Raw genomic sequence first — 27,187 nt, forward strand, 5'->3', positions numbered from 1 at the left:
GCCCCATTCCATCCGCAGTCGAACGGCGAGGCTGAATGGTTCGTCCGAACATTCAAGTCACAGATGACTAAGTTGCGCACTACGCATTTTCGCGAGCATGCTCTTTGGACTATTTTGTCGTCCTACTGCTCCCAGCCATGTGGTACTCACTCCCTGGCTGCATTGCTTCATGGTCACGCCCACAGGTCGCTTTTGCAGTTACTGCGACCTCCTTTGCCACTTGCTTCTCTTGCTTCACCTCCTTCCGGCTTCATGCCGCACGCTACGGTTTTCTACAGAGTGTTTACAGGCAGGCGGCGTTGGAAGCAGGTGAGCATCGTTCGCTCGCTCGGCCATGCTCTGTATCTTGTTTCTGGTCTGTCTGGCTTGGTCAAGTGGCACAGGAACCAGCTACGGTCGTGCCGCCTTCCAGTTTCTGCTGTCCCCTCTTTGTCGGCAGATGCTGACTTCTTGCGGTTTCCCTCAGGGCCTGCGCCACTGCCGCAGCTGGCGCGATCCCCTGGCGGCGCCCACTGCGCATACGCCGTCACTTTTGACGCATGGCCAACGCGCCCCTGCTGCACATGCGCCTCAGCTGCTGTTGCTGCCAGCGGCCACCACGGCCTCCATGCCAGCCAACCGCCGGATGCCGCCCCCAACGCTGCCCTTGCTGCCTCCACCAGCGGCGCTGTGTCTGCCACCGGCTGAGGCTTCTGCCTCGCCAGTAACTCCACCGCACGCCGCTGCCACGGCGTCGCCCCCGTCGCCAATGGACGTCGAGCTCTCCCCATCCCTTACCTGGGGGTGGTGTGCGGTATGAGGAGGTTTTTGTACCAGGTTTTTCCCTCGCTCCCTCATGTGAATGAGGAAGTCATCCCGGGCAGTCCCTCTGTCCGCCCCCTCAGTTCTGCCGCCCCCGGGTCCATCCTCTCGATGCCACACGCCTTATTCCACGACGCTGCGACGTTTTGTGGGGGAGGGCAGATACTACTACAATGCCACGCAAATGCAAGGTTGGCAGCCCGTCGTCTGCCAAGCACTGCGCTCTCTAGCAGGCTGTGCAGCTCAACGGAACTGGAGTGTGCCTCGTTCACTTCTTAGCTAGATTTCCACCTAGGCAGACGCACTTTCATAATCGGCCCTCAGCCAGTTCTGTTTGCATTGATTCTCTGAGGAGGGCCCATCACTCTTAGTCCCTGAGAATATGTTGTATTAGTTATAGCCATAGCTGCACTCCTACAAACTACTGAAGATAAGTAATTTTCATTGTACTACGTGTTTCTTGAATAATAATCCTTCTCTCTAACAGTGTGCCATACCGCATATTATTGCAACCTGGACTCCTTCAGCTCCTATCAACTCAGCCTCCTACTTATTTGCATTTAGTAAAGAGCTGAAAACACCCACGTGTTTTGTGCCTCTAAACACTGAGACACAATACTGAGTACAGAAGTCTGGTGGATCACCACTTACAGCATAGTTGGACTACAAAATGTTTTTTGTTATCTTCTGAATAATAACTGCAACTAAGAAACTATTTGGAATCTATAACACAGTCAAAGTGGAACATGATGGTCCACTCAAGGTGTTTCCTTCGCAGCTTTTAGCACAGCACTACAGAAACCTTGCATACATATAGCCTTACCATGTTTCAGTGGCAGAATTAAAACTGCTTCTTTGCCATGACTATGAAAATAACACTATCTTTACATTAACTTAAAAATATCAATGTGAGATACCTTAGCATTCCCTGTAAAATGCCACAAAACATTATAAAACACTATATTATCAAAAGTATCCGGACACTTGGCTGAAAATGACTTACAAGTTTGTGGCGCCCTCCATTGGTAATGCTGGAATTCAATATGGTGCTAGCCCAGCCTTAGCCTTCATGATAGCTTCCACTCTCTCAGGCATACATTCAATCAGGTGCAGGAAGGTTTCTTAGGGAATGGCAGCCCATTCTTCATGGAGTGCTGCACTGAGGAGAGGTATCAATGTCGGTCAGTGAGGCTTGGCATGTAGTCGGCATTCCAAAACATCCCAAAGGTATTCTATAGGATTCAGGTCAGGACTCTGTGCAGGCCAGTCAATTACAGGGCTCTTATTATCTTGTAACCACTCTGTCACAGGCCGTTCATTATGAACAGGTGCTCGATCGTGTTGAAAAATGCAATCGTCCTCCCCGAATTGCTCTTCAACAGTGGGAAGCAAGAAGGTGCTTAAAACATCAATGTAGGCCTGTGATGTGATAGTGCCATGCAAAACAACAAGGGGTACAAAGCCCCCTCCATGAAAAACACGACCATACCATAACACGACCGCCTCTGAATTTTACTGCTGGCACTACACACGCTGTCAGGTGACGTTCACAGGGCATTTGCCATACCCACCCCCTGACATCAGATCGCAATATAGTGTACCGTGATTCATCACTCCATACAACATTTTTCCGCTTCTCAATCGTCCAGTGTTTATGCTCCTTACACCAAGCGAGGTGTCATTTGGCATTTATCGGTGTGATGTGTGGCTTATGAGCAGCCGCTTCACCATGAAATCTAAGTATTCTCACCTCCTGCCTAACTGTCATAGTACTTTCAGTGTATCCTGATGCAGTTCGTAATTCCTGTGTGATGGTCTGGATAGATGTCTACCTATTACACATTACAATTCTCTCCAACTGTTGGCGGCCTCTGCCAGTCAACAGACGAAGTCAGCCTGTACGTTTTTGTGCTGTATGTGTCCCTTTACATTTCCACTTCACTATCACATCAGAAACAGTGGACCTAGGGATGTTCAGATGTTCAAAAATGTGGAAATCTCGCGTACAGACATATGACACAAGTGACATCCAATCACCTGACCATGTTTGAAGTCTGTGAATTCTGCGGTGTGCCCCATTCTGCTCTCTCACAATGTCTAACAACTACTGAGGTCAGTGATATGGAGTACCTGGCAGTAGGCGTCAGCAAAATGCACCTAATATGTAAAAAGTGTGTTTTTGGGGGTGTCCAGATACTTTTGATCACATAGTGTAGATCTTATTAAAGCCATACATTGCCGTATGCTATGGACTATGTAGAATCAAGAGACCATGTGGAATATGAGTTGCTGTAGAATCATCATGACAAAAAAAGAAGTCTAAAGCCTCTTTCTCTGTCCTCAGTTAATTGTAATGGAATGGCATACTAGCTATCTGTAGTGACAATTCCAGCAAAAAACTGTACCACTGCCTAGACAATATCTTCTTGATCCCACCTGGAGACTACCACTTTTTACTGCAGTTAAAATTCAGAAACTTAAACTTCCCCTGAAATCTACTCATCAGTCTCCCATGTAACAGAAGATCTGGTGGAAAGTTTATTGAGTTCAGGAATTCCTGCCAGAAATTTGTCTTGCTCTTCTTATTATTACAAAGGAATTTTGATCCCACTATTGAGAGGCTCTCTACAGTTGATTAGTTCTTAAACCACCATAGTGCCAATTACAAAGCCACACTTCTCAATTATATGAACTGTGCTGATGACATTGACATGGATGAATCACCTGCATGTTCAGTCAGTACCCAAAGATAAGCATTTGGCTGCACACCAACCAATATCCCTTGTTGAGGGTCCTTTCATTTTGGAAACTGCTCTGCCTAAAAAATGAAGCAAGATTTGGAAGTGGCCACTCAGAATAGTGGCTAGTATAGGCCTTACTGTACAGTGCCTACAAAGCCAGGAGAGCAGAACAAAACCCAGCAAGGTTGAAGTCCAATTCAGATAATGAGGCTCTCAAGAACTTAATCCCTGGGGCAAATTATTGCCTCTCTTCCTTTTTCACAGACACAGATTATATATCATAGAAAAACTTCAGATTCACAATGAAGTCACTGGAACATCTGATTAGTTTTGTATTTAGCAAGATGGATAGCAAAAGAAATATAGAGAAGAGTAAAAATAGTATGAAGTGCTTCTGGTAAAATATACTGGATTTTCAAAACTAAGCTTCCAATTTTCTAAAAAGTAAAGATTATGGTCAGTGTGTGTAATCAGTTTTGAATTACAACAATAAGGAACAGACTTTTAATGAGAAAAACCATTCCAAATCTGAGGGTTTCTCGGCAAGCAATGAGGTATGTTAGGAATAATTAGACGAGACAAGACAAGAAAACAAAAAACCAAATGAATGGATCAGGGAACAGACTACTGAAAAATGTAGTTATGAGTGCAACAAAAATGAGGTTTGAGGTGAGTGGGTCATGTAGCCAAGTGAAGTGATAGTAGAGGGACCAAGTGAGTACAGAGTTGAATTCCAAGAGCTAAGAACGCACTGAAATGACAGCCTAATGGAAGATGGGTAGATGACCTTAGAATTGCATGAGCAACATGGACGCATACAGCTAAAAATTATAATCCATCGAAAACTGCAGAGGAAGTTTTTATCCGGGAGTGGGCATGTTGGGACCAACTAGGGGAGACAATAAAAATTATTTTAAAAATTCAGTATCTCTGTAATTGTGTAAGGATCAGTAGTGAGTGAAAGAGGCAAGGAATGGGAGCTATCATTAATGAAGAAAACTACTGGAGGTTGTCCTATCTGAAGAGATTACATTAACTTAGGACATGGGCACTCGAATGTTTAAAATAAACAAAAAATAAAAAAAAGACATTTGGGTAACATGCCTTGAGGCTCTAAACACTTTTGAAACTACATCTTATTTAAAAGCCACATATCAGCATTATAAATCATTATGGTAATCTTACCGCTAGCTCATTATCAATCATGTGATAAACTACAACGAAGGTTCACAGCATTTGTGTACACACATTTTGACAGTATCATTCTACAAAATTAAGAGTTACAACCAGATTATTCATACTTTACATGACATTCAGCCTGGGCATGCCATACAGCATCATATGACATACTATTTCATTACCAGTACCATACTAAATGTACAGTCAATATTTTGATGATGCGTGTGTCTTTCAAGATTATATTATGAGTGCAGAATGCCAAAACTCAAAAACGCATTCCTCCAAGAGACAGGGATCCACTAAAGGGAATGGCCTGCAGTATCTGTTGGCATGAACCCAAACTGATCATGCTTGTGAGCAGCTGAAACTTGCAGTGCATTATTGCAGGAACTGACCTCACATAATGGATATCCTCGGGACATTCACTACCAAATAGTGAAACAGGCTCATGCATCATTGCTCACCCACTCTCTGGTAAGCATACCAGGAAGAGCCCAAGAATGTGAGACCATATAGGAGGAGCAACATGGTATTGAATGTTACCCAGTAGTGATTAGGATTTTACAAATGGCATAAAATGTGCACCTTTGGACAAACTGCCTTATTTTCGTTACAGTTTTATTTTTATCTGGCAGTTACTTTTTAATTTAGTTTCTTAAGGCCTATAGCTCTGCTACCTGCTCCCCACAAACCTAAAGCTGAACACATTCACTGATATGCTAGTGACGAAAAAGTGTTTTTTAGCAGTTTATATAGTAACAACAGATTTATAGTGAGTGTGATCCACAAGTTAAAACATGGATTACACCAGGAACGCTGTTCATATTATATTCTCTGGTCAAATCTACCACCCATCTACCACAGCACAAAGTAGCATTCAGCGAAATGCCAGGCAACAACATATGAGAATGCTAAATCCAGTATCACTATAAGATACAGAGCACAATCACTAACATGAAAGCAGGACTAATGCTGTTGTATGTTCAAAGGACAAGAAAGGTCTCTTGGATTGATAAGTGGTACATGTTAGCACACACTGATGGCAAGTCATCAAATGACCATGAAACAGTTGATTCCTTGTGATGTTAGGTAGATGGCAAGTCATCAAAATGAATATGGTGTAAGTGATCCTTTGTGCTGGTGGATATAGTTCAGATCAGTGGTTATACTGTCATATAAGGTATATTTAAATGGAACAAAACAGAAGCCAGGTATTTACACAATCATCCCACACAGGGACCTCACTGTTCCAGAGCATTCTTCAGAAGAAATTTTTTTTTAATTATAGCTAGAAAATTAAGACTGTTGGCTGGAATGAGTTTCTTATCAACAAAGAAAAAGCCAGAACAATCTGAAGTACCCCCAAAAACGCATACTGATATGCTCATAATCACATTTGTATAATTTATTATTGACTATAACACTTGTGATGAAGTTCATATAATCAAATAAGTGAGTGAATGTTTGGAAAAAAATTATAGTCTGATTTTATTTTACCAATCTAGTAAGGATCTACAGAAAGAATACATTTAAAATTTATACTATTAGTTGAAGTACTTCAGGTTTTTCTTCTTGCCATGTATTCAAGCACCAATATATACTGAGAATTTCTCATTAAAGTACTTCCTAAGTCAATAAAAATCATACCCATTTAGTGTCTGAACATACCCATATATCTGTGCGCTCATCCACCATACAATAGCTCTCAACATTGAAAAGTTCTGGTGCCCGATACGGCATGGAGCACATTTCCCCGGCAGTGTCCTGAAGTTTCTGGGCTTCTGAACTTCCACATATTTTAATTCGGGCTGTGCTCATGGAACCTGGAACACAGTCACAAATAACTTAATTAAATAAACATATGCACAGTTATTGCGACTGACACAAATGGTAATATTATCTCAGAATCATACATCAACTTCCCAGAGGAGTGTGTTCAGAAATGCTGCTTCCTTAGAAATTAAAAAGATGTACTACACTAAAATTTCAACTAAAATGCTCTCCCTTACTAAGACATTAGAGAATGACTAACGGGCAGTCCAAAGTTTCGCTCTGTCACCAGTTGTTGCTAACTTTTTCAAACTCTACAAATGCTCTCCTGCATACTTTGCTGGACTAACAATCTGACGAGGAAAAGAATGACTGAGGCTGACAGGTTCTATAATGAAAAATCTGCCCTATAGTAGAGCATGCACTGAAATGAAACTATCTCACAGAGCACATATTTCCAAGGTTCGGATGTCGATTCCTATCTTAGTCTGATGCACTGTTTGCGTAAATCAGAAACTTTTAATAACAGTACTGCTATTTTGCATACACAAAAAAGTAAAGAGATAAACATGCATGTCGAATTTCTAGACATCACACAATCAAATTACTGCTCTCAACACAACTCTGCTAACAGTAACAAGAAAACTTTTATTACTTTATCAATGGATGAAACAAACCAATAAAATAAGTGAACATACCGAGTTAGAACTGAGGCATCAAGGGACCACCAATTTAGTATTTGGGGCGGGGGGGGGGGGGGGGGGGGGGGAGGCAGCGTGGAGGGTAAAAATCATAGAGGGAAACCAAGAGATGAATACACCAAGCAGATTCAGAAGGATGTAGGCTGCAGTGCGTACTGGGAGATGAAGCAGCTTGCACAGGATACAGTAGCATGGAGAGCTGCGTCAAACCAGTCTCAGGACTGAAGACCACAACAACAACAACAACAACAACAACAACAACCGAGTTCTTCAAGCAAAATAACAAAAAATGAGAATTACATGTTATTACTGCAAAAACTTTATAGCCACACTAATTAAAAGACCTATAGCCATGAGCCAGACACTGGATGTATTATGGGTTGACCTTCTGTGTTCCAAGTAAACAAAGGGCAGAAGATTAGGGTGTAATATGAGGTCATTAGAGATGGAGCTCCAGCATGGGTTGGGGAAGGACAAGAAAGGAAACTGGCTATTTTCAAAGAAACCATTCTAGCATTAGGGAATCCACAGGAAACCTACACAGGACTTTAACTGCCTTTCTCCTGACTGCAAATACAGTGTCTCACCAGTGTGCTGCTTCAGTCAGTTTTTCTAAGTAGGTAGGCATTGGTTCTCACTGGTACAAATTTTAAACTCTTAATTGTTTACAAAGTGCAGCAGCACATCATAGCATCAAAACTAACTGCAGACTGCTGAAACACTATAACGTGCAGTCAATATGACATCACAAATCTACTGACTTGCATGATTTTTTAGGCTTCTTTCATAAATATTACAGCAAAAGGCAATTAAAAAAAACATTGACATTAACTTGAGAATATTTCCTTTGAAATGTTTCACATATTTGTGGTTTGGTGACATAGTGCACTGACATCTATAAAAATTCCTTCACACTTGACTGCAAATGGTCTCCAAGTAGCCAAACATAACCATCTCCAGTCAATGATCTGTTCAGCTGGACCAGAGAACTCGCTCCATTCCATGTAAATACAGCCCACACCATTATGGAGCCACCACCAGCTTGCACAGTGCCTTGTTGACAGCTTGGGTCCATGGTTTTGTGAGGTCTGAGTCACACTCCAACATTACCATCAGCTCTTATCAACTGAAACTGGGACTTACGCAAGGCCACAGTTTTCCAGTCTTTCCAGGAAAAACAACACTGATATTTTTGTTAATATGATGGTCATACTATTGTTTTATTTTTTTAAGTGTAATGTATGATGGAAAGATATCAATTTTGTCAGAACACATTGTGCACAAGGGTAACTGCACTCCATCTATCTACTGTCCTAACAGATATAATAGTATGAGATATAAAAGCAATTGTTATATACTATATTTACATTCATGCAGATGGAACATCTTATCCTTTCATTTGTTAGCAATTACAAATGTCACACTCTAGTGCAAAATTACATCATAATTAGTGCAAAATTACATCATAATTAGGAAATTTAAACAACATTAATTAACTTCAAATGTGGGGACCTACCTTAAGGAAAATTCATGAAGATACATCATATAGGAACTGGAGGGGCAGTCTAGTTTTTTAAGAATGTTTGGCAACATTTAGGTTGTGTGCAACAAAACATTATATCAACAGGTACTTTTCTGAGGTGGGACACTTATGATCAACTTAGGTCTACTGAGTAAATGGTATTCAAATTTTCCGTAATAAAATGGCCTGTCAGATGCCAGGAATAGTACTGGTTTGAAGCTAGTAACAGGTTCATTAGGTCTTGCAACTTTGCTACCACATCTGTAAATGTATTATGGGTGACACTGTAGCATTACAAGCAGTCTGTTCACTACATATATAAATTAATAAAAGAACTGGAGGTTTATTTCAGCATGATATGGCTGAGAAATTGCTGTGATGCAGTTAGGTAAGGTAGGTACACAAATGCTGGGGTGAGCTCCAAGTTGATGTGGAAAGCAGGAGAAGAGGTGGGATGAAGTGCAGCGAACTGCTGGGTGGAAGCTGCCTGGAAATCCCGCAGCGGCAAAAAGGAACTTTGTCCCTGCATGGTTGTGGACACTAAGCAGTATAGTGAGATGTTCATCACAAACACTAAAATAACTTCCAAACAAGCTACAGAAAGTCTTAAGATAGCACTGAAATTGCAAACAGGGACAAGTTTAATAAAATTATTGCCATATTTATACAACAAATATTATTAAAGTTATTAACATTTATGTGTAAAATTTTTATAACAGCAACATAAATTGTTTAGAAATGTATATTATGTGTATTTCAAATATTCAAAATTGAAAAAAGCTTATATCCAATGGAATGACGGTCAAGCTTCCAGACATCAGTAGTCACTCACATCACGAAAGAGAGAAAGAGGCAAGCAGAGCATGCTTTATGGTCTTCTGATCTTTGTAGCTGGTTGGGTAAAGTTCTTGGTAAGGTTGAGTAGCCAGAGAGCCACATGTGTTCAAGTATGTTCGGTTTTAGAAATATTTTGAAGTGTACCAATTTGATACTTAATCATTTTGTTGTATATCAGCTTGCAATTTAGAGAATATTTGAACAGTGAGTGCTAGTATAGCTAACATGCGCAACTTTAGCACATGGGACTCACAGAGTTCAAGTCTTGCATCCAGCAGGCAGTATTTTTTTTTCACTGCAATAGACAACTGTGTGTTTACATTGAGATAAGACTTATTATTTTCTTTACTGGTCTCCACTGGTTCACTGCAAACTACAGTAGATCAAAAACCAACCGCATTGCATCACAGGTAAATGAGTATAAGATTCCGAATTTCATGGTTACCAGTAAACGTCCTACATTTTCTTTACTAAATAATATCTGTAATCAAAAAAAAGAAGGGACAAAAGAAAACAAACACAAAATAAGAACATCTTTTGCTTGATTACAAGGAGGACAGTAATTTTGTAACTTCTACATTTACAACAGATCACATTTACACAAGGCATTTGAAATTTGCACCATTGTGCAACAGAGTGTAGCACTGCACCCTACCAGCAAGTATAGGATCAACAACCCCACTGCATGTGTGGCAAGGTATGTCAATGGGGACATCACATTTTCAACATCTGTCATCTACTTTTGCGGTAGTTCCCAATATTTGGAGCCCCATGTGTCTTATATTAAATTACTTGTTGCAGCAGTTTCTTTGTTGTTTCAGGATTTTTTAAATGTTAGTAAGAATCACCCTGTATAGACTATGATCAATTTGTTGAGCATTAGGAATTTATTCAGTTTAGTTGATTCTGATGCAATGCACAATCCATTTGCCTCATATAAGTCATTGCAAGCAAACATTCTGCTTGCTCTGCTAGGTCATTATTTGATATGTCATTATTTCATATTACATTTAGATAAATATTAACATTTTCGTTTACGTGCTTTTATATATCATCCAGTGACAGTTCTTTAGGATGGCCATGTAATTGATTGATGTTTCAAGGGCCACAATTCAACAGTGCACAACCGAATCTCGGTGTCAGCAAATGAGATGTAAACAGGTTGTGTACTTGCCCTCTGGTGGTTGGGTAGCAGCAATGTCTCAATATTTACCTGTTACCTTAAATACCTAGCTGTTTGTCTTGACCATGAGTAATCAGTTGTAGTCTGCTCTGTTGTGCCACTTGCTTGCTCTAGCTGCATAAAAGTGTTCATTTTAAGGGAAATTTGTTTATACTCATGACAAAATGAAATAAAAAATGAACTTGGAGATACACAGAATGGTCTAAGAAACAAAATACACACATCATACAGTTATTATTAGCTTATCCTGCAGTTTTGATTCCTCAATTTAATGGTAAGTGGGGAGGTGGCAAATATTGTCGTCAATTAACACAGAAACTTCACAGTAACAAATTAACCAACCCAATGATTAAAATTCGCCTCTTTGTTATATTCAAACAGCATTTATTATCAATTGAAGTATTACAGGCATCTGAATAAAACATTTCCTCTACTCATGGTGTTCCCATCATGACGAGGAGGACAAGATGGAAAATAGGTTTTGGCAATAGTAGTGTCTTCTCCACACTCTTGCTGATTTAATATGTCAGAGAACTGATGTTTTTGACTCTGAAATTCTTATTAGTAGAAGGTGGAAACATTTATCAGGACCAGATTTCTTTTTCTGTACAGGGGGGAGGGAGGGGGGGGGGGGAAGGGACAGGTAGAATTTTGGGAAGGATATTTCTTATTTCTGGGGCATGATTAAAAATTGTTGAAGTCACTGCAGCAGATGTGATACAGTTCTTCCAAGCACCTCTGCCTATATTATACACATTCCAGGACAGAAACAACTGAACCAGATCCTTGTGAAGGGATCACACTACCATTAAGTTTGCCCTAAAATGAATAGTGTCCTCCCAAAAACCCTTCCCACCCCTCTCAATATTGTATTCCATCGCCTGGTTCAGCCTACCTAAAATCCTGATCCATATTTTGCCACTCCTACTCACAGTTGCCTGATAAGTGGATCATGTGTGTTAAACTCTTATGCACTAGATCTGGCCCATGCATCCCTCCAGAACATTAGATTCCAGTCCTGAAATTGGTACACCATATATACTAGCCTACCTGTGAAGGCTACCACATATACAACCATATATACAAGCCTGTGAAAGCATCCTAGTAGTTATCTTCACTGTCATAACTATGTGGATGTGATTTTTCATGCTTTCTTACCAAAATGGATAATTTTCAAAGTTCTGAGTTTGCAGACAAGTAAATGTCTATTTTCCTGCTAGCCATCTTTGACTTCACACTCTCTCTAGACCTTACCCCTTCTTCATTTGTCCTAACAGCTATGTCTGAGATAACTACTTACCTCAATACTCAATAAGACTGCAGTGCCAAAGGAACTAAAGCTCCCCCCCCCCCCCCCCCCCCCACTCACTCACTCTCTCTCTCTCTCTCTCTCTCTCTCTCTCTCTCTCTCTCTCTCTGTGTGTGTGTGTGTGTGTGTGTGTGTGTGAGAGAGAGAGAGAGAGAGAGAGAGAGAGAGAGAGAGAGAGAGTGCACATACATGACACATTTGTGTGCGGTGATAAATTGTGAATGGCAGTCTGTACTCATAAGTTCCACCCAGGTTTTATTTTTTAGTAGTCTAGACTTAAATTCTGACCAATCAACTTCCACTCAGCTCCCATAAACAGCTTCCCCTTCCGTCAATTATTCGTATCCCACACCAAGCATTCTGAGGACTCCAAGTACAACACTGTTTTCATACTGTGAGTGCTTTAGTATGATATGCATTACACTATGCACCAGAAGAACATAACTGACAGTAGTGTGCATGGCGCAAATATAAACAAAACTACTGGTGTGGCTCATTACATTACCTTACAGAAATGGTCTTTCAGAATTAGCCTACTGATGAGTGATTGTATGTGTAACTAACTATACAAACATGCTTTGCTACATTCTCCAGCTTCTACATCAACATCCACATATAGTACACTGCAAGCCACCATATGGTGCATGGCAGGGTGTACATTTTACCACTAAAACCATTTCTTCTCCTGTTCTTCGTGCAAATGGAGCAAGGGAAAAATAACCATCTATATGCCTCAATACAAGCCATAATTCTCTTATCTTGTCTTCCCAGTCTACATCTACATCTACATCTACATCCATACTCCACAAGCCACCTGACAGTGTGTGGCAGAGGGTACATTGAGTACCTCTATCGGTTCTCCCTTCTATTCCAGTCTTGTATTGTTCGTGGAAAGAAGGATTGTCGGTATGCTTCTGTGTGGGCTCTAATCTCTCTGATTTTATCCTCATGGTCTCTTCGCGAGATATACGTAGGAGGGAGCAATATACTGTTTGACTCTTCAGTGAAGGTATGTTCTCGAAATTCAACAAAAGCCCATACCGAGCTACTGAGCGTCTCTCCTGCAGAGCCTTCCACTGGAGTTTATCTATCATCTCCGTAACGCTTTCGCGATTACTAAATGATCCTGTAACAAAGCGCGCTGCTCTCTGTTGGATCTTCTCTATCTCTTCTATCAACCCTATCTGGTACGGATCCCACACTGCTGAGCAGTATTCAAGCAGTGGGCGAACAAGCGTACTGTTTCCTACTCCCTTTGTTTTTGGATTGCATTTCCTTAGGATTCTTCCAATGAATCTCAGTCTGGCATCTTCTTTACCCACGATCAACTTTATATGATCATTCCATTTTAAATCACTCCTAATGTGTACTCCCAGATAATATATGGAATTAACTGCTTCCAGTTGCTGACCTGCTATATTGTAGCTAAATGATAAGGGATCTTTCTTTCTTTGTATTCACAGCACAGTAAACTTGTCTACATTGAGATTCAATTGCCATTCCCTGCACAATGCGTCAATTTGCTGCAGATCCTCCTGCATTTCAGTACAATTTTCCTCTTTTGAGCGATTTTAATTGTTTCTCTACCCCTCTGTCGTCTATTTCGATATCTACCATTTTGTCATCTGTGCGACAATCTAGAGAAGGAACTACAGTGCAGTCTTCCTTTGTGAAACAGCTTTGGAAAAAGACATTTAGTATTTCGGCCTTTAGTCTGTCATCCTCTGTTTCAGTACCATTTTGGTCACAGAGTGTCTGGACATTTTGTTTTGATCCACCTACCGCTTTCACATAAGACCAAAATTTCTTAGGATTTTCTTCCAAGTCAGTACATTGAACTTTACTTTTGAATTCATTTAACGCCTCTCGCATAGCCCTCCTCACACTACATTTCGCTTCGTGTAATTTTTGTTTGTCTGCAAGGCTTTGGCTATGTTTATGTTCGCTGTGAAGTTCCCTTTGCTTCCGCAGCAGTTTTCTAACTCGGTTGTTGTACCAGGGTGGCTCTTTTCCATCTCTTACGATCTTGCTTGGCACATACTCATACTCCCTACATGAAATGTACATTGGCATCAATAGCATTGTTCTGCAGTCAGCTGCATATGACAGTTCTCTAAATTTCCTCAATAGTATTTCATCAAAAGAATATTGTCTTACCTCCACGGATTCCCATTTGAGTTCATTAAGCATCTCCATGATATTCACATGTTGATCAAACTACTGGCAACAAATCTAGCGGCCTGCCTCTGAACTGGCTGGATGTCATCCTTTTATCTGACCTGATGGGGATCCCAAACACTCAAGCAGTACTCAAGAATTGGTCACACTAGTGTTCTATATGTGGTCTCCTTCACAGATGAGCTACACTTTCCTAAAACCTCCCAATAAATTGAAGTCAACTATTACTGTCCTTACATGCTTGTTCCATTTCATATCGCTTTGCAACATTATGACCAGACATTTAATTGATGCAACTGTGTCAAGCAGCACACTACTAATACTGTAGGCAAACATAACAGGTTTTTTTTCCCCTACTCATCTGCATTAACTTACATTTTTCTACATTTACAGCAACACTAAAAAAGAATTCTGTCCAAGTCATCCTGTATTCTTCTACAATAAGTCATTCTGCATTCTTCTACAAACACTCAACAATGATATTTTCCTGTATACTACAGCGTCACCAGCAAACAGTCGCAGACTCTTGCTTACGCTATCCATCAGATCAATTATCTATAAGGGACAGTCAAACAAAAAAGAGACAGACGGAAAAAAGTAAGTAAATTATTTATTATTTCAATAGTAATTGTCACAGCTGTTAGTATATTTATCACACTGAGATAAAATGTTCAATACATTCCTGGAAAAATATCTGCAGTGGCTAACAGAACCATTATTGTACCCAGGCGTGAAACTCTTTGCCTGAAGCCCCTCAATAGCCACGAATGTCTTTCTTCAGGGCTCCAAAAATATGGAAAACACATGGAGAGCATTCAGGAAAACCTGCCAACAAAATGCCTGTCCACATCTTGCCAAAGTTGTTTTGATTACACTGCAGAAGTTTTGTTGGGAAGCCGTCACACATCCTCCATATACTCCCGATCTCTTCCCACATGATTTCATATTTTTGCAGTCCTGAAGAAAGACATTCGTGGCCATCAATTTGCTACAGATAAAGAGGTGCATGGCTGGGTACAATCATGGTTCTGTAGGCAACCACAAACATTTTTTCATGAAGATGACCATCTTGTCTCACAGTGACGTAAACATATTAACAGCCATGGTGCTTACTTTCGAAATAATAAACAGTTTAATTAATTTTTTCCATATGTCTCATTTTCATTTGACTGTCCCTTATATATAGAGAACAGGAGCAGTCCTATGACACTTCCCTGAGCATTCATGGTGAGGCCCTTGTCTCTAATGTACACTCGTCATCGAGGAGAATGTACTAGGTTTTGTTACTTAGTAATAATAAGTCTTCAAGTCACTTGCATATTTGGGAATCTGTTCGGTATTCAGATTTTCAGTAACATTCTGCAGCAGGGAATCATGTCAAATGATTTCCAGAAATCTAGGAATATGGAATATGCCTATTGCCCTTCATCTGTGGTTTGCAGGATATCATGTGGGAAGAGGACAAACTGACTTTCACATGAGCGATATTTTTTGAATCTGTGCTTACTAGAGGGCAGAAGCTTTTCTGTCTCAAGGAAATTCATTATATTCTACCTTTCTTCTTATTATTGTCAAAAAACTTATTTGGACAACTAGAAAGGACAGACTTATGACAAATTAAGTTCTTTAATTATTTTTATTTCCACCAATTTTTTCAAAGTTACTGAAATGTTGCTCATAATTTAATGATGAATAGAGCATAGATTTACTTCAAATGCATAATATGTCATTGTAGAAAACTATGCTTGCAAGGATGTCCATTAATGCACAACCGAATCAGAGATAGATGCTGTGTTGGAGAGAGAGTACTCCTAAAACTAGGTAATGGCCATCAGACTACAATGAAGAGCAGGCTCAGCAACATTTTATGTATCAGTTAATTTGTTTGCAACCAGATAGTGGGTGCCAGAAGTTGTCCAAGCTTTGGGCTTTTCATCTGCCACTAGTGTGTCACTGGTGTCATCTGAGTGAAAAAGGATGCTAAATGCCACTAAATTAGGTGTGCGTAATTTAGTTACTCTGTTAACACCCACCCCTCAAAAATGGTTCAAATGGCTCTGAGCACTATGGGACTTAACATCAGAGGTCATCAGTCCCCTAGAACTTAGAACTACTTAAACCTAACTAACCTAAGGCCATCACACACATCCATGCCCAAGGCAGGATTCGAACCTGTGATCATGGCAGTCGTGTGGTTCCGGACTGAAGCGCCTAGAACCACTTGGCCACTGCGCCCAGCAACCCACCCTCATTTTATACACAATTCCAAGAAACCCTCACCACAAACGGGTAACTGATGTGGGAAAATGTGTTGATAATATGTGATGCCATCAACTGTCACTGACTGTAACAGTAGATAAATGGACCACAGTGCAGCAACCTAGATGTCATCCCAATGCTGGACATTTTTATTTATTTAGTTTGTTCATTCTTCACAATTACAGCCTATCATCTTGAAAGCTAACAAATAATTTACTTCATCATTCTACTGTTCCTTACTAGCTTGCAGAAAACTTCATTTCCAAATATCTCGATACTGATGTTGTTTTTAGTGCAGGGATGAGATTTTCTGAGATTATCAGACAAATAATACCGTCAAAATATTGCATTGGTACAATGCTGTTATTCGCAGATAACCTCAGAAGATGTCATAATTGAAATTTGACAAGGAAGACTGCATTTGCATGCTATGTAAACAATACTATTGCTTCTAATTATATTTGAAGATTATTTTTCCCCCTGGCAGCTACTCAAGTTACAAGGAGTTTAAGAAAGATGTCTTATCTTTTGAAGAGCTACGTCTTCACATAACAAAGCAAACTAGAATGCTATAATTTACTGGAGACAACATATTCCTCAACAAACTCTATATAGTAGATTTCCTGAAAACAGTTGTAAAAACATTACCTCTAAATCACCCCACCCCTCTCCAGGAAAAACAGTTTACTGAAAGTAGTGTATGTAGAGTATTCAAATAATGAACCTGCAGGACACCTCGATCCACAAATAATTACATATACAAACAAATACTATGAGACTGAATGAAGAGAATAATATATAAGACTGAACTTTTGCCTTACCTAAATCCATAATAATAGGCCTGTTGCCTTCTCCAATAAGTATGTTGGCAGTCTTCAGGTCCCGATGAGCTAAAGGCTCTGGCAATGCTTCATGGAATGCCTTGACACCTTCACAAATTTGCAGGAACATTGTTAGAACATCCATGGCTGGAAGATGCTCACAATTTCTACTTCGTCGCAAAAGTTCATCTGCCAGAGTTCCTCTCTGAAAAATAACAGTGATTTCCTTTGTTGTAACTGCATGTTGTAACAATAGGAAAAATAAAAACAAAGAATACAGTTACAGGACTGATTCAAGTTCTGGAGAACACAAAAATTTAGATTTGTTACTGGTAGGTTTGATCATCACGTGAGTGTTACAGAAATGCTTCAGGAACTCGGGTGGGAGTATCTAGAGGAAAGGAGGAGTTCTTTTCGTGAATCGCTACTGAGGAAATTTAGAGAACCAGCATTTGAGGCTGACTGCAGTACAATTTTACTGCTGCCAACTTACATTTTCCGGAAAGACCACAAAGATAAGATAAGAGAGATTAGAGCTTGTACAGAGGCATATAGGCAGTCATTTTTCCCTCATTCTGTTTGGGAGTGGAACAGGGAGAGAAGATGCTAGTTGTGGTCCAAGGTACCCTCCACCACGCACCATATGGTGGATTGCGAAGTATGAAAAAAAAAAAAATTAACACCTCCAAATACTGAAAAACTAATTTATTTTAAACTTGGGGAAAGGAATTAAAAAATAAACAAATAAGTCTATAAGGTGCTTAAGAAATCCATGTAGACCAGATGCAGTATCTGCTGAAAGACATGGACCTGTGGCACAGAGTTCCCTTCATCGAATGCAAGATTTGACACCTGATGAAAGGTACAGATTTGATCTATCTAACATTTGAAGACTGTCGTGGAAGACTGTGGAGGTGGTCAGGTATCAGTGGACATCTCACACCTACAACCCCACATGTTCAGTAGGAAGAAAGGTCCATCATGCTTGGGCCAGTATCATGTACAAATATTGCATGCATTCATTGCCAGTGATGGTAATTTGAGAGCTGTGCAGCATTGAGACAGAATCCTGTGACCTATTGTCCAGCTTTCATTGGTGGGATCATCTTTTACAATGACAATTAAAGAGCATGCTGTACTTCATGAACCCCTTCCTCCAGATGGCAGGAATCAAAAGAAATGGAATGGCCTGTGGTATCTGCAGACAAGAACTGACTGAGTAAGCTTTGGACCAGCTGAAAGTTGAAGTGTGTCATTGCAGGAACTGTTACCATACATGGGATGACCTCAAGATAGCCGCTGTCAGAGGTTGACATGTGCTTCAGCAGCATTGTCTTAACCAACTTGTGGATAGCAATCAAAACATGTAACAACGCACACGTTGTAGCAACATGGGTGCTTGGGTTAGTAATATATTTCTGTTTGTACTGCTGAAAGCAGGTAATGATGGATAGGTACAGTACCTGTAGTCTACGAAAGGGAAATTTATCACTGTCTGGATATAGTTGGAAACTGCACTGGCCACGATTGCCAGATTTCAGAATACTGATCTAGGCTATGATGGCATTGTGTTTCTTGCAGTGAAAGTTGTGGCATAACCAGTGCCTCTATTGTCACTCAGGAATATCTGATGTTGCAGCTCCTTCCAATATGTTTTGTCTCTCCACCCACCCCATCCTCAAGCCAGAGAAGTAATTCCACTAGCCTGATAAATTACATTCTGATTTTTGAAACGAGATATCACCATCTCTATTAACTACAGAGGACAGCATCTGTCACTGCATATCAGGAAATGGAAAGGAATCAGAAATAATCTTGCTTATAAAGATAACATTGTCCATAAATACTAGAAATAGAATGCTGGCTGGAATCAGAAGCAACCAGCAAAAATATTTTAAATTCTGATTGGAATGTATATCCAAAGATTGCACAGATGTCAGTGGATGATACATGTTTATAGCTGTAGACTAGAATAATATTTAGTGAGGTTAATACAGATTCTGAACGCAAAACCATTTGGGTGAAGATTAGTGTTAAAAGTAAATCAAACATGGTAGTCTGATTGCTTTATAGACCCCTCCATCCCCTTCTTTAGGGGTCATTGTGGCAGAACATTTCAGGGTTAACAGGGGGAAGGTAGTGCGTACATTTTCTGATCAAGTTACATTATTAGGAAGAAATTTCTACTTGCCTGCTAGGAACAAGGATTCATGTGGTATTATTCTAAATGCTTTATCCAAGACTTATCCTGAGCTATTAATCACAGAACCAAATCGTGAGTGTAACATAGATCTCATGGTTTCAAACAGGCTCTTTTTGAGTCAGTGAAGTTAAGAATGGTAGGAATAATTTGTGCTTAGTGTGTCCATAAACAGAATTCAAATTACCTGAAAAGTCAACATCAAACATCCAACTCTGAGATTGAAAATGTTGAGTATAAATGGACAAAATTTAAGATGACTGTACAGTACACCTTAGACAGGTATACACTGATTAATAGTAAGGACCATCCAGCATGGTTCAACAAATACATTACGAAATTGCTGCAGAACCAAACACAACTTCACACATATTAAAACATAGCCAAAGCCTTGTTGTGGAACAAAAACCGAACACTAATAGAGAGCACTGAAGCTCAAATAGTTATAGGTACAGAAAGCTGAATAAAGCTGGAAACAAGTTCAGCCAAAATTTTTTCAAACGATCTATCAGTGTTCAGAAAGGATAGATTAAATACAGTTGGTGGTGGAGTATTTATTGCTGTCAGAAGTAGTTTGCCTTGTAGTGAAATTGAAGTAGATAGTTCCTGCGAAATATCAGACTAAACTATTAATTGGATTGTTTTACCGACCCGCCAACTCATAAGATACAGTTGCTGAACACTTCAAAGAAAACTTGAGTCTCATTTCAAATAGGTACCCCACTCATACAATTATAATCGGTGGTGACTTCAATCTACCCTCAATATGCTGGAAACATTATATGTTTAAAGCCAGCAGCAGCCACAAAACGTCATCCGAAATTGTACTGAATGCATTATCAGAAAATTGTTTTGAACAATTAGTTCATGAGCCCACTCAAAGCATAAATGTTTGCGAAAACATACTTGACCTCTTAATAACAAATAATCCTGGAGAAAGTGAGTATCGTGATGAAAACAGGAATTAGCGACCACAAGGCAGTTGCTGCTGGGATGAATACTGTAACACCCGCAAAAAAAAAATCGTAAAGTATAGCTATTTAAAAAAGCTGATAAAACTGCACTTCATGCCTTTTTAAGAGACAGTCTTCACTCCTTCCGATCCGATCATGTAAACATAGAAAAGTTGTGGAATGATTTCAAAGAGATGGTATTGATAGCAATTGAGAGATATATTTCACATAAATTAATAAATGATGGTACTGATCGCCCCATAGTACACAAAACGGGTCAGATTGCTGTTGCAAAAGCAACGAAAAAAGCATGCCCAATTTAAAAGAACACAAAATCCCCAAGATTGGCAAAGTTTTGCAGAAGTTCGAAATATAGCGCGTACTTCAATGCGAGAGGCTTTTAATAATTTCCACAATGAAACTCTGTCTCAAAATCTGGCAGAAAACCCAAAGAGATTCTGCTCATACATAAAGCACACCAGTGGCAAGACACAATCAATACCTTCACTGCACGATAAGAATGGTGAAGTCACTGATAAGAGTGCCACTAAAGCAGCGTTATTAAACACTGTTTTCCAAAACTCCTTCACCAAAGAAGACGAAGTGAATATTCCTGAATTCCACTGAAGAACAACTGCCAAAATGAGAAACATAGAAGTAGATATTCTTGGCGTCGCAAAGCAGTCTAAATTGCTTAATAAAGGCATGGCTTCCGGTCCAGAGTGTATACCAGTCAGGTTCCTTTCAGAGTATGCTGATACAATAGCTCCATATTTAGCAATTATATACAATCGCTCGCTCACTAAAGAGTGGAAAATTGCTCAAGTCTCACTAATACTCAAAAATGGAAGTAGGAGTAATCCGTTGAATTACAGGCCCATAACACTAACATCGATTTGCAGTAGCGTTTTGGAACATATACTGTAATCAAACTTCATAATGTACCTCAAATAAAATGATTTATTGACACATAGTCACCAAAGATTTAGAAAATATCATTCTCGTGAAACATAACTAGCTTTTTATACTCATGAAGTAATGAGTGCTATCGACAGGGGGTGTCAAATTGATTCCATATTTTTAGATTTCCAGAAGGCTTTTGACACTGTTCCTCACCAGTGTCATCTAACCAAACTGTGTGCCTACGGAATATTACCTCATTTGTGTGACTGGATTCATTATTTCCTGTCAGAAAGATCACAGTTTGTAGTAACAGAAAGAAAGTCATCAAGTAAAACAGAAGTAATAACCGGTGTTCCCCAAGGAAGTGTTATAGGCCCTCTGCTGTTCCTGTTATATATTAATGACATAGGAGACAATCTCAGTAGCCATCTTAGATTGTTTGCAGATGATGCTGTTATTTACCATCTTGTAAAGTCGTCAGATGATCAAAATGAATTGCAAAATGATTTAGATAAGATATCTGTATGGTACAAAAAGTGTCAATTGACCCTGAATAAAGAAAAGTGTGAAGTTATTCACATGAGTACTAAAAGAAATCCACTAAATTTCAATTACATGATAAGTCACACAAATCTGAAGGCTGTAAACTCAACAAAATACCTAGGGATTACAATTACAAATACCCTAAATTGGACAATCACATAGATAATGTCATGGGCAGAGCAAACCGAAGACTGCGATTCACTGGCAGAACAGGTCTACTAAAGAGACTGCTTACACCACACTTGTCCGCCCTGCTCTGGAGTATTGCTGTGCGGTGTGGGATCTAGGAAACTACTGCGAAAGCAAAGAGAGCTTCACTCCAAGTTTAAATGCAGCCAAAACCTCTCAGACAAACAGAAGCTAAACGATGTCAAAGTTAGCGTAAGGAGGGCTATGCGTGAAGCGTTCAGTGAATTCGAAAGTACAGTTCTATGTACCGACTTGACAGAAAATCCTAGGAAGTTCTGGTCTTACATTAAATCAGTAAGTGGCTCGAAACAGCATATCCAGACACTCTGGGATGATGATGGCATTGAAACAGAGGATGACACGCGTAAAGCTGAAATACTAAACACCTTTTTCCAAAGCTGTTTCACAGAGGAAGACCGCACTGCAGTTCCTTCTCTAAATCCTCGCACAAACGAAAAAAAGGCTGACATCGAAATAAGTGTCCAAGGAATAGAAAAGCAACTGGAATCACTCAACAGAGGAAAGTCCACTGGACCTGACGGGATACCAATTCGATTCTACACAGAGTACGCGAAAGAACTTGCCCCCCTTCTAACAGCCGTGTACCGCAAGTCTCTAGAGAAACAGAAGGTTCCAAATGATTGGAAAAGAGCACAGGTAGTCCCAGTCTTCAAGAAGGGTTGTCGAGAAGATGCACAAAACTATAGACCTATATCTCTGATGTCGATCTGTTGTAGAATTTGAGAACATGTTTTTTGCTCGCGTATCATGTCATTTTTGGAAACCCACAATCTACTCTGTAGGAGTCAACATGGATTCTGGAAACAGCGATCATGTGAGACCCAACTCGCTTTATTTGTTCATGAGACCCAGAAAATATTAGATACAGGCTCCTAGGTAGATGCTATTTTCCTTGACTTCTGGAAGGCGTTCGATACAGTTCCGCACTGTCGCCTGATAAACAAAGTAAGAGCCTACGGAATATCAGACCAGCTGTGTGGCTGGATTGAAGAGTTTTAGCAAACAGAACACAGCATGTTGTTATCAATGGAGAGACATCTACAGACGTTAAAGTAACCTCTGGCGTGCCACAGGGGAGTGTTATGGGACCACTGCTTTTCACAATATATATAAATGACCTAGTAGATAGTTCCATGCGGCTTTTTGCTGATGATGCTGTAGTATACAGAGAAGTTGCATCATTAGAAAATTGTAGCGAAATGCAGGAAGATCTGCAACAGATAGGCACTTGGTGCAGGGAGTGGCAACTGACCCTTAACATAGACAAATGTAATGTATTGCGAATACATAGAAAGAAGGATCCTTTATTGTATGATTATATGATAGCGGAACAAACATTGGTAGCAGTTACTTCTGTAAAATATCTGGGAGTATACGTACGGAACGATTTGAAGTGGAATGATCATATAAAATTAATTGTTGGTAAGGCGGGTACCAGGTTGAGATTCTTTGGGAGAGTCCTTAGAAAATGTAGTCCATCAACAAAGGAGGTGGCTTACAAAACACTCGTTCGACCTATACTTGAGTATTGCTCATCAGTGTGGAATCCGTACCAGATCGGGTTGACAGAGGAGATAGAGAAGATCCAAAGAAGAGTGGCACGTTTCGTCACAGGGTTATTTGGTAACCGTGATAGCGTTACGGAGATGTTTAGCAAACTCAAGTGTAGCTTGCTCGCCAGGTTTCGAGAGGGTGCATTTTTGGATGAGGTATCGAATATATTGCTTCCCCCTACTTATACCTCTCGAGGAGATCACAAATGTAAAATTAGAGAGATTCGAGTGCGCACGGAGGCTTTCCGACAGTCGTTCTTCCCATGAACCATACGCGACTGGAACAGAATAGGGAGGTAATGACAGTGGCATGTAGGGTGCCCTCCGCCACACACCGTTGGGTGGCTTGCGGAGTATAAATGTAGATGTAGATGTAGATCTGCATCAGGTGGGACTGACAGATGACATCGAAAAAGTACAAAGAAGAGCAGCTTGGTTTGTATTATCATGAAATTGGGTAGATAGTGCCACAGACATGATATGTGGATTGGAGTAGCAATAATTAAAACAAAGGCATTTTTTCGTGCAATGGGATCTTCTCTTGAAATTTCAATCACAAGTTTTCTCCTCCGATCGTGAAAACATTCTGTTGGCACCCACCTACAAAGGGAGAAATGGTCATCATCATAAAATAAGAGAAATCAGGGCTTGGGCAGAAAAATTTAAGTGCTCGTTTTTCCCATGCACTGTTCAAGAGTGGAATGGTAGAGAGACAGCTTGAAGGGGTGCATTGAACCCCTACCAGGTACTTTATTGGGAATAGCAGAGTAATCACATAGGCATGGACATAGAAAGTTAAAATGAGTGTAAGGAAGGCCATGTGTGAAACATTCACTGAATATGAAAGTAATACTCTATCTATTGGTCTGACAAAAAATCCTATGAAGTTTTGGTCTTGCATTAAGTTAATAAACAGATCAGATCCTTCCATTCAGTAACTCAGTGACCATACTAGCCCTGAAACAGATGATGACAGACAGGAGGCCAATCGGATTACTGTTCCTCCTTCCAGTCATCAAATAAACACCAAAATTACACATATCAAGATAATTGGCTGCAGGATAGAAAATCAACTAAAATCAGTCAACTGGACAGAGGTGACTGGGGCCGATGGGATACCTCTAGTATTCTACATAGAGTATAAGAAAGAACTTGCTCCTCTTTTAACAGCAGTCTACTGTAGGCAGATGGAGGAATGAAGCCTTAAAAAAAATGCATAGGTCATTGAACAGATGGGCACAGCTATATACCTATTTTGCTGACGCCAGTCTGTTCTAGAATTTTGGAATATGTTTTATGCTTGTTTATTATGACCTTTCTGGAGGCCAAAAATATTCAGGATTTCTGAAAGGCGTTCTATAGAGACCCACTCTGTTATATGACGTGTGTGTGTGTGTGTGTGTGTGTGTGTGTGTGTGTGTGTGTGTGTGTGTGTGTAATATCAGCTAACCTTGCGATTTGACAGAAGCGTTCGGTAGCACAAAGAACACAAGATGCTATTTTAACTGAGGGAACTCTTCAGATACAGAAGTAGATTTGGGAATATCTCGTGTGAGTGTTATAAGACCATTACTGTTCAAATATTTATTAATGGCTGTGTGTACAATGTCCAAAGCCCCATGAGGTTGCTCATAGTTGATGCTCCTGAGTACATATGAGTTGCAATGCTAGAAAATAGTAGCAAAATGCTGTAAGACATGCAGAAGTTTCGAACTTGGTGCAGGAATTGGTGGTTGACCCTCAACATCTGCAAATGTAGTTTACTGTACATAAACAGGTGGAAATGCCTGTTATTGGTTGATTAGGTGGTTGGCAAACAATTATAAGAAACCATCACACCCATTACATATTTGGGAAACTGTGTATATAAAAATTTAAAGTGGAAGACCTGCATAGAATTAATCACAGGAAAAGCAGATGCTAAACTGAGATTCACTGGAATAATCCTCCAGAAGTGTAATCCAGCCACAAACCATTCAACTAATACTTGAATGTTGCTCCTCAGTGTGGGATCCTTAGCAGGTAAGGTTGATAGAGAACCATTCTGATTTGGCCACAGAGATGCGCAACATGTTGCCGTTTCCTATCAAGTGTACATTCTTACAACAATCAACCAACATTATGCTTCAACCTAAATATAGCTTTCAAAAAGACAATCAAGGTAAAACTGGAGAGAGAGAAGCTCATATGGAAGGTTAAGAACAGTCATTCCTCTTGAACACCATTTGTGACTGGAAGAGGAAACAGGGAAAGCAACAGTAGTACTAAAACTACCTTCCACCAAATATTGCAAGATGGTTTGCGGACATGCAGATGCACATGTACTGAATGTTACCCAGCAGCAGACTTCGATTTCACAGATGTGTTCATTGAAGAAGAGTTTGTTATTCTTTCATTTTTATTCCACAGTAAAGTTATTTTCTTGGTTTCATGAGGTTTATTCTGTCATTCCTTGCTCCCCTAGAATCTTAGCTCATACACATTCACAGATATGTAGGTTGTAAAAAACTTTTTTGAGGAGTTTATAAACTAGTTGTAGTGAGCTATTTGCCTTGTTATGTTGTGGACTAATTGTACTAATAAATAACAAATAGAAGAACAAAATTACAAGCTATGCAGCCATTGATGATGATGATGATGATGATGATGATGATGAAGCCCCATACTCTGTGACAGAGCGTAGGGGAATGATGCGGGAGACCCGCACCGCCGTACTAGGCAAGGTCCTAGTGGAGGTGGTTTGCCATTACCTTCCTCCGACCGATGCATACATGAACAAAAGAATAATAACTATGAGATTTAAAATTGACTGGGACCATTTAAGTGCCGTAGGTGAATATGTATCAAAAGAGGATAGAAAAGAAGATACAGCTGTGTTCTACGACAAACTGCAAGGAACAACCAACAAAATCAATAAACAAGATTCAAATGGCTCTGAGCACTATGGGACTTAACATCTAAGGTCATCAGTCTCAATAAACAAGACCATTTTTAATTTGTGTAGATCTGAAAACCCTTGTTTGAAATCTGTCAACACCATGAGTGGGGAAACCTTTGGGTAAACTCCACTGAATAACAACAGAGAAGAACTAACAGTTTGCAACAATTGAACTCATATAAAACACACTAGAGTGAACAATTCCACAGTATTGTCAGAGTGTCTGGAGTCCTTATCAAGTAGGCATGACAACAAACATCAAACAAATCCAGAGATTTACTGCTAGGATCGTAACAAGTCAGTAGCACCTAACAGGTCAGTAGAGCCATAGGAAAATGTAACAGATTTTCTCAGGAAAATTAAATGGAAATCCACGGCAGAAAGACAACGTAGTTCTTGTGAAATCCTATTGGGTAAATTTGGAGAACCTGTATCCAAAAGAGACTTTGTGACCGTTATGCTGCAACCACCGTATACCTCATCTAGGTATCAGAGAACAAGATGAAAGGGATTAGTTCATTTACAGAGACATATGGTCATTTACTTTTCTCTCACTCAATATGAGAATGGGATAAGAAAGAAAATA

At 39.9% G+C, this 27,187-nt stretch overlaps 1 protein-coding gene across 3 annotated transcripts in view; it reads right to left on the bottom strand.

The window, feature by feature from the left end:
• Positions 1-27,187, bottom strand: part of LOC126184924 (serine/threonine-protein kinase 16) — a 104,803-nt gene that overhangs the window by 26,230 nt on the left and 51,386 nt on the right. For all 3 annotated transcript variants that reach the window (XM_049927593.1, XM_049927595.1, XM_049927592.1), the window contains exons 3-4: positions 17,302-17,506; positions 6,390-6,544 (exon numbers count right to left, since the gene is read on the bottom strand). In XM_049927593.1, the coding sequence (XP_049783550.1) occupies positions 6,390-6,544; positions 17,302-17,506 (360 nt within the window). The remainder of the gene's footprint in view (positions 1-6,389; positions 6,545-17,301; positions 17,507-27,187) is intronic.

This window comes from Schistocerca cancellata, chromosome 4, assembly GCF_023864275.1.
Source record: "Schistocerca cancellata isolate TAMUIC-IGC-003103 chromosome 4, iqSchCanc2.1, whole genome shotgun sequence".
NCBI classification, from domain to species: Eukaryota; Metazoa; Arthropoda; class Insecta; order Orthoptera; family Acrididae; genus Schistocerca; species Schistocerca cancellata.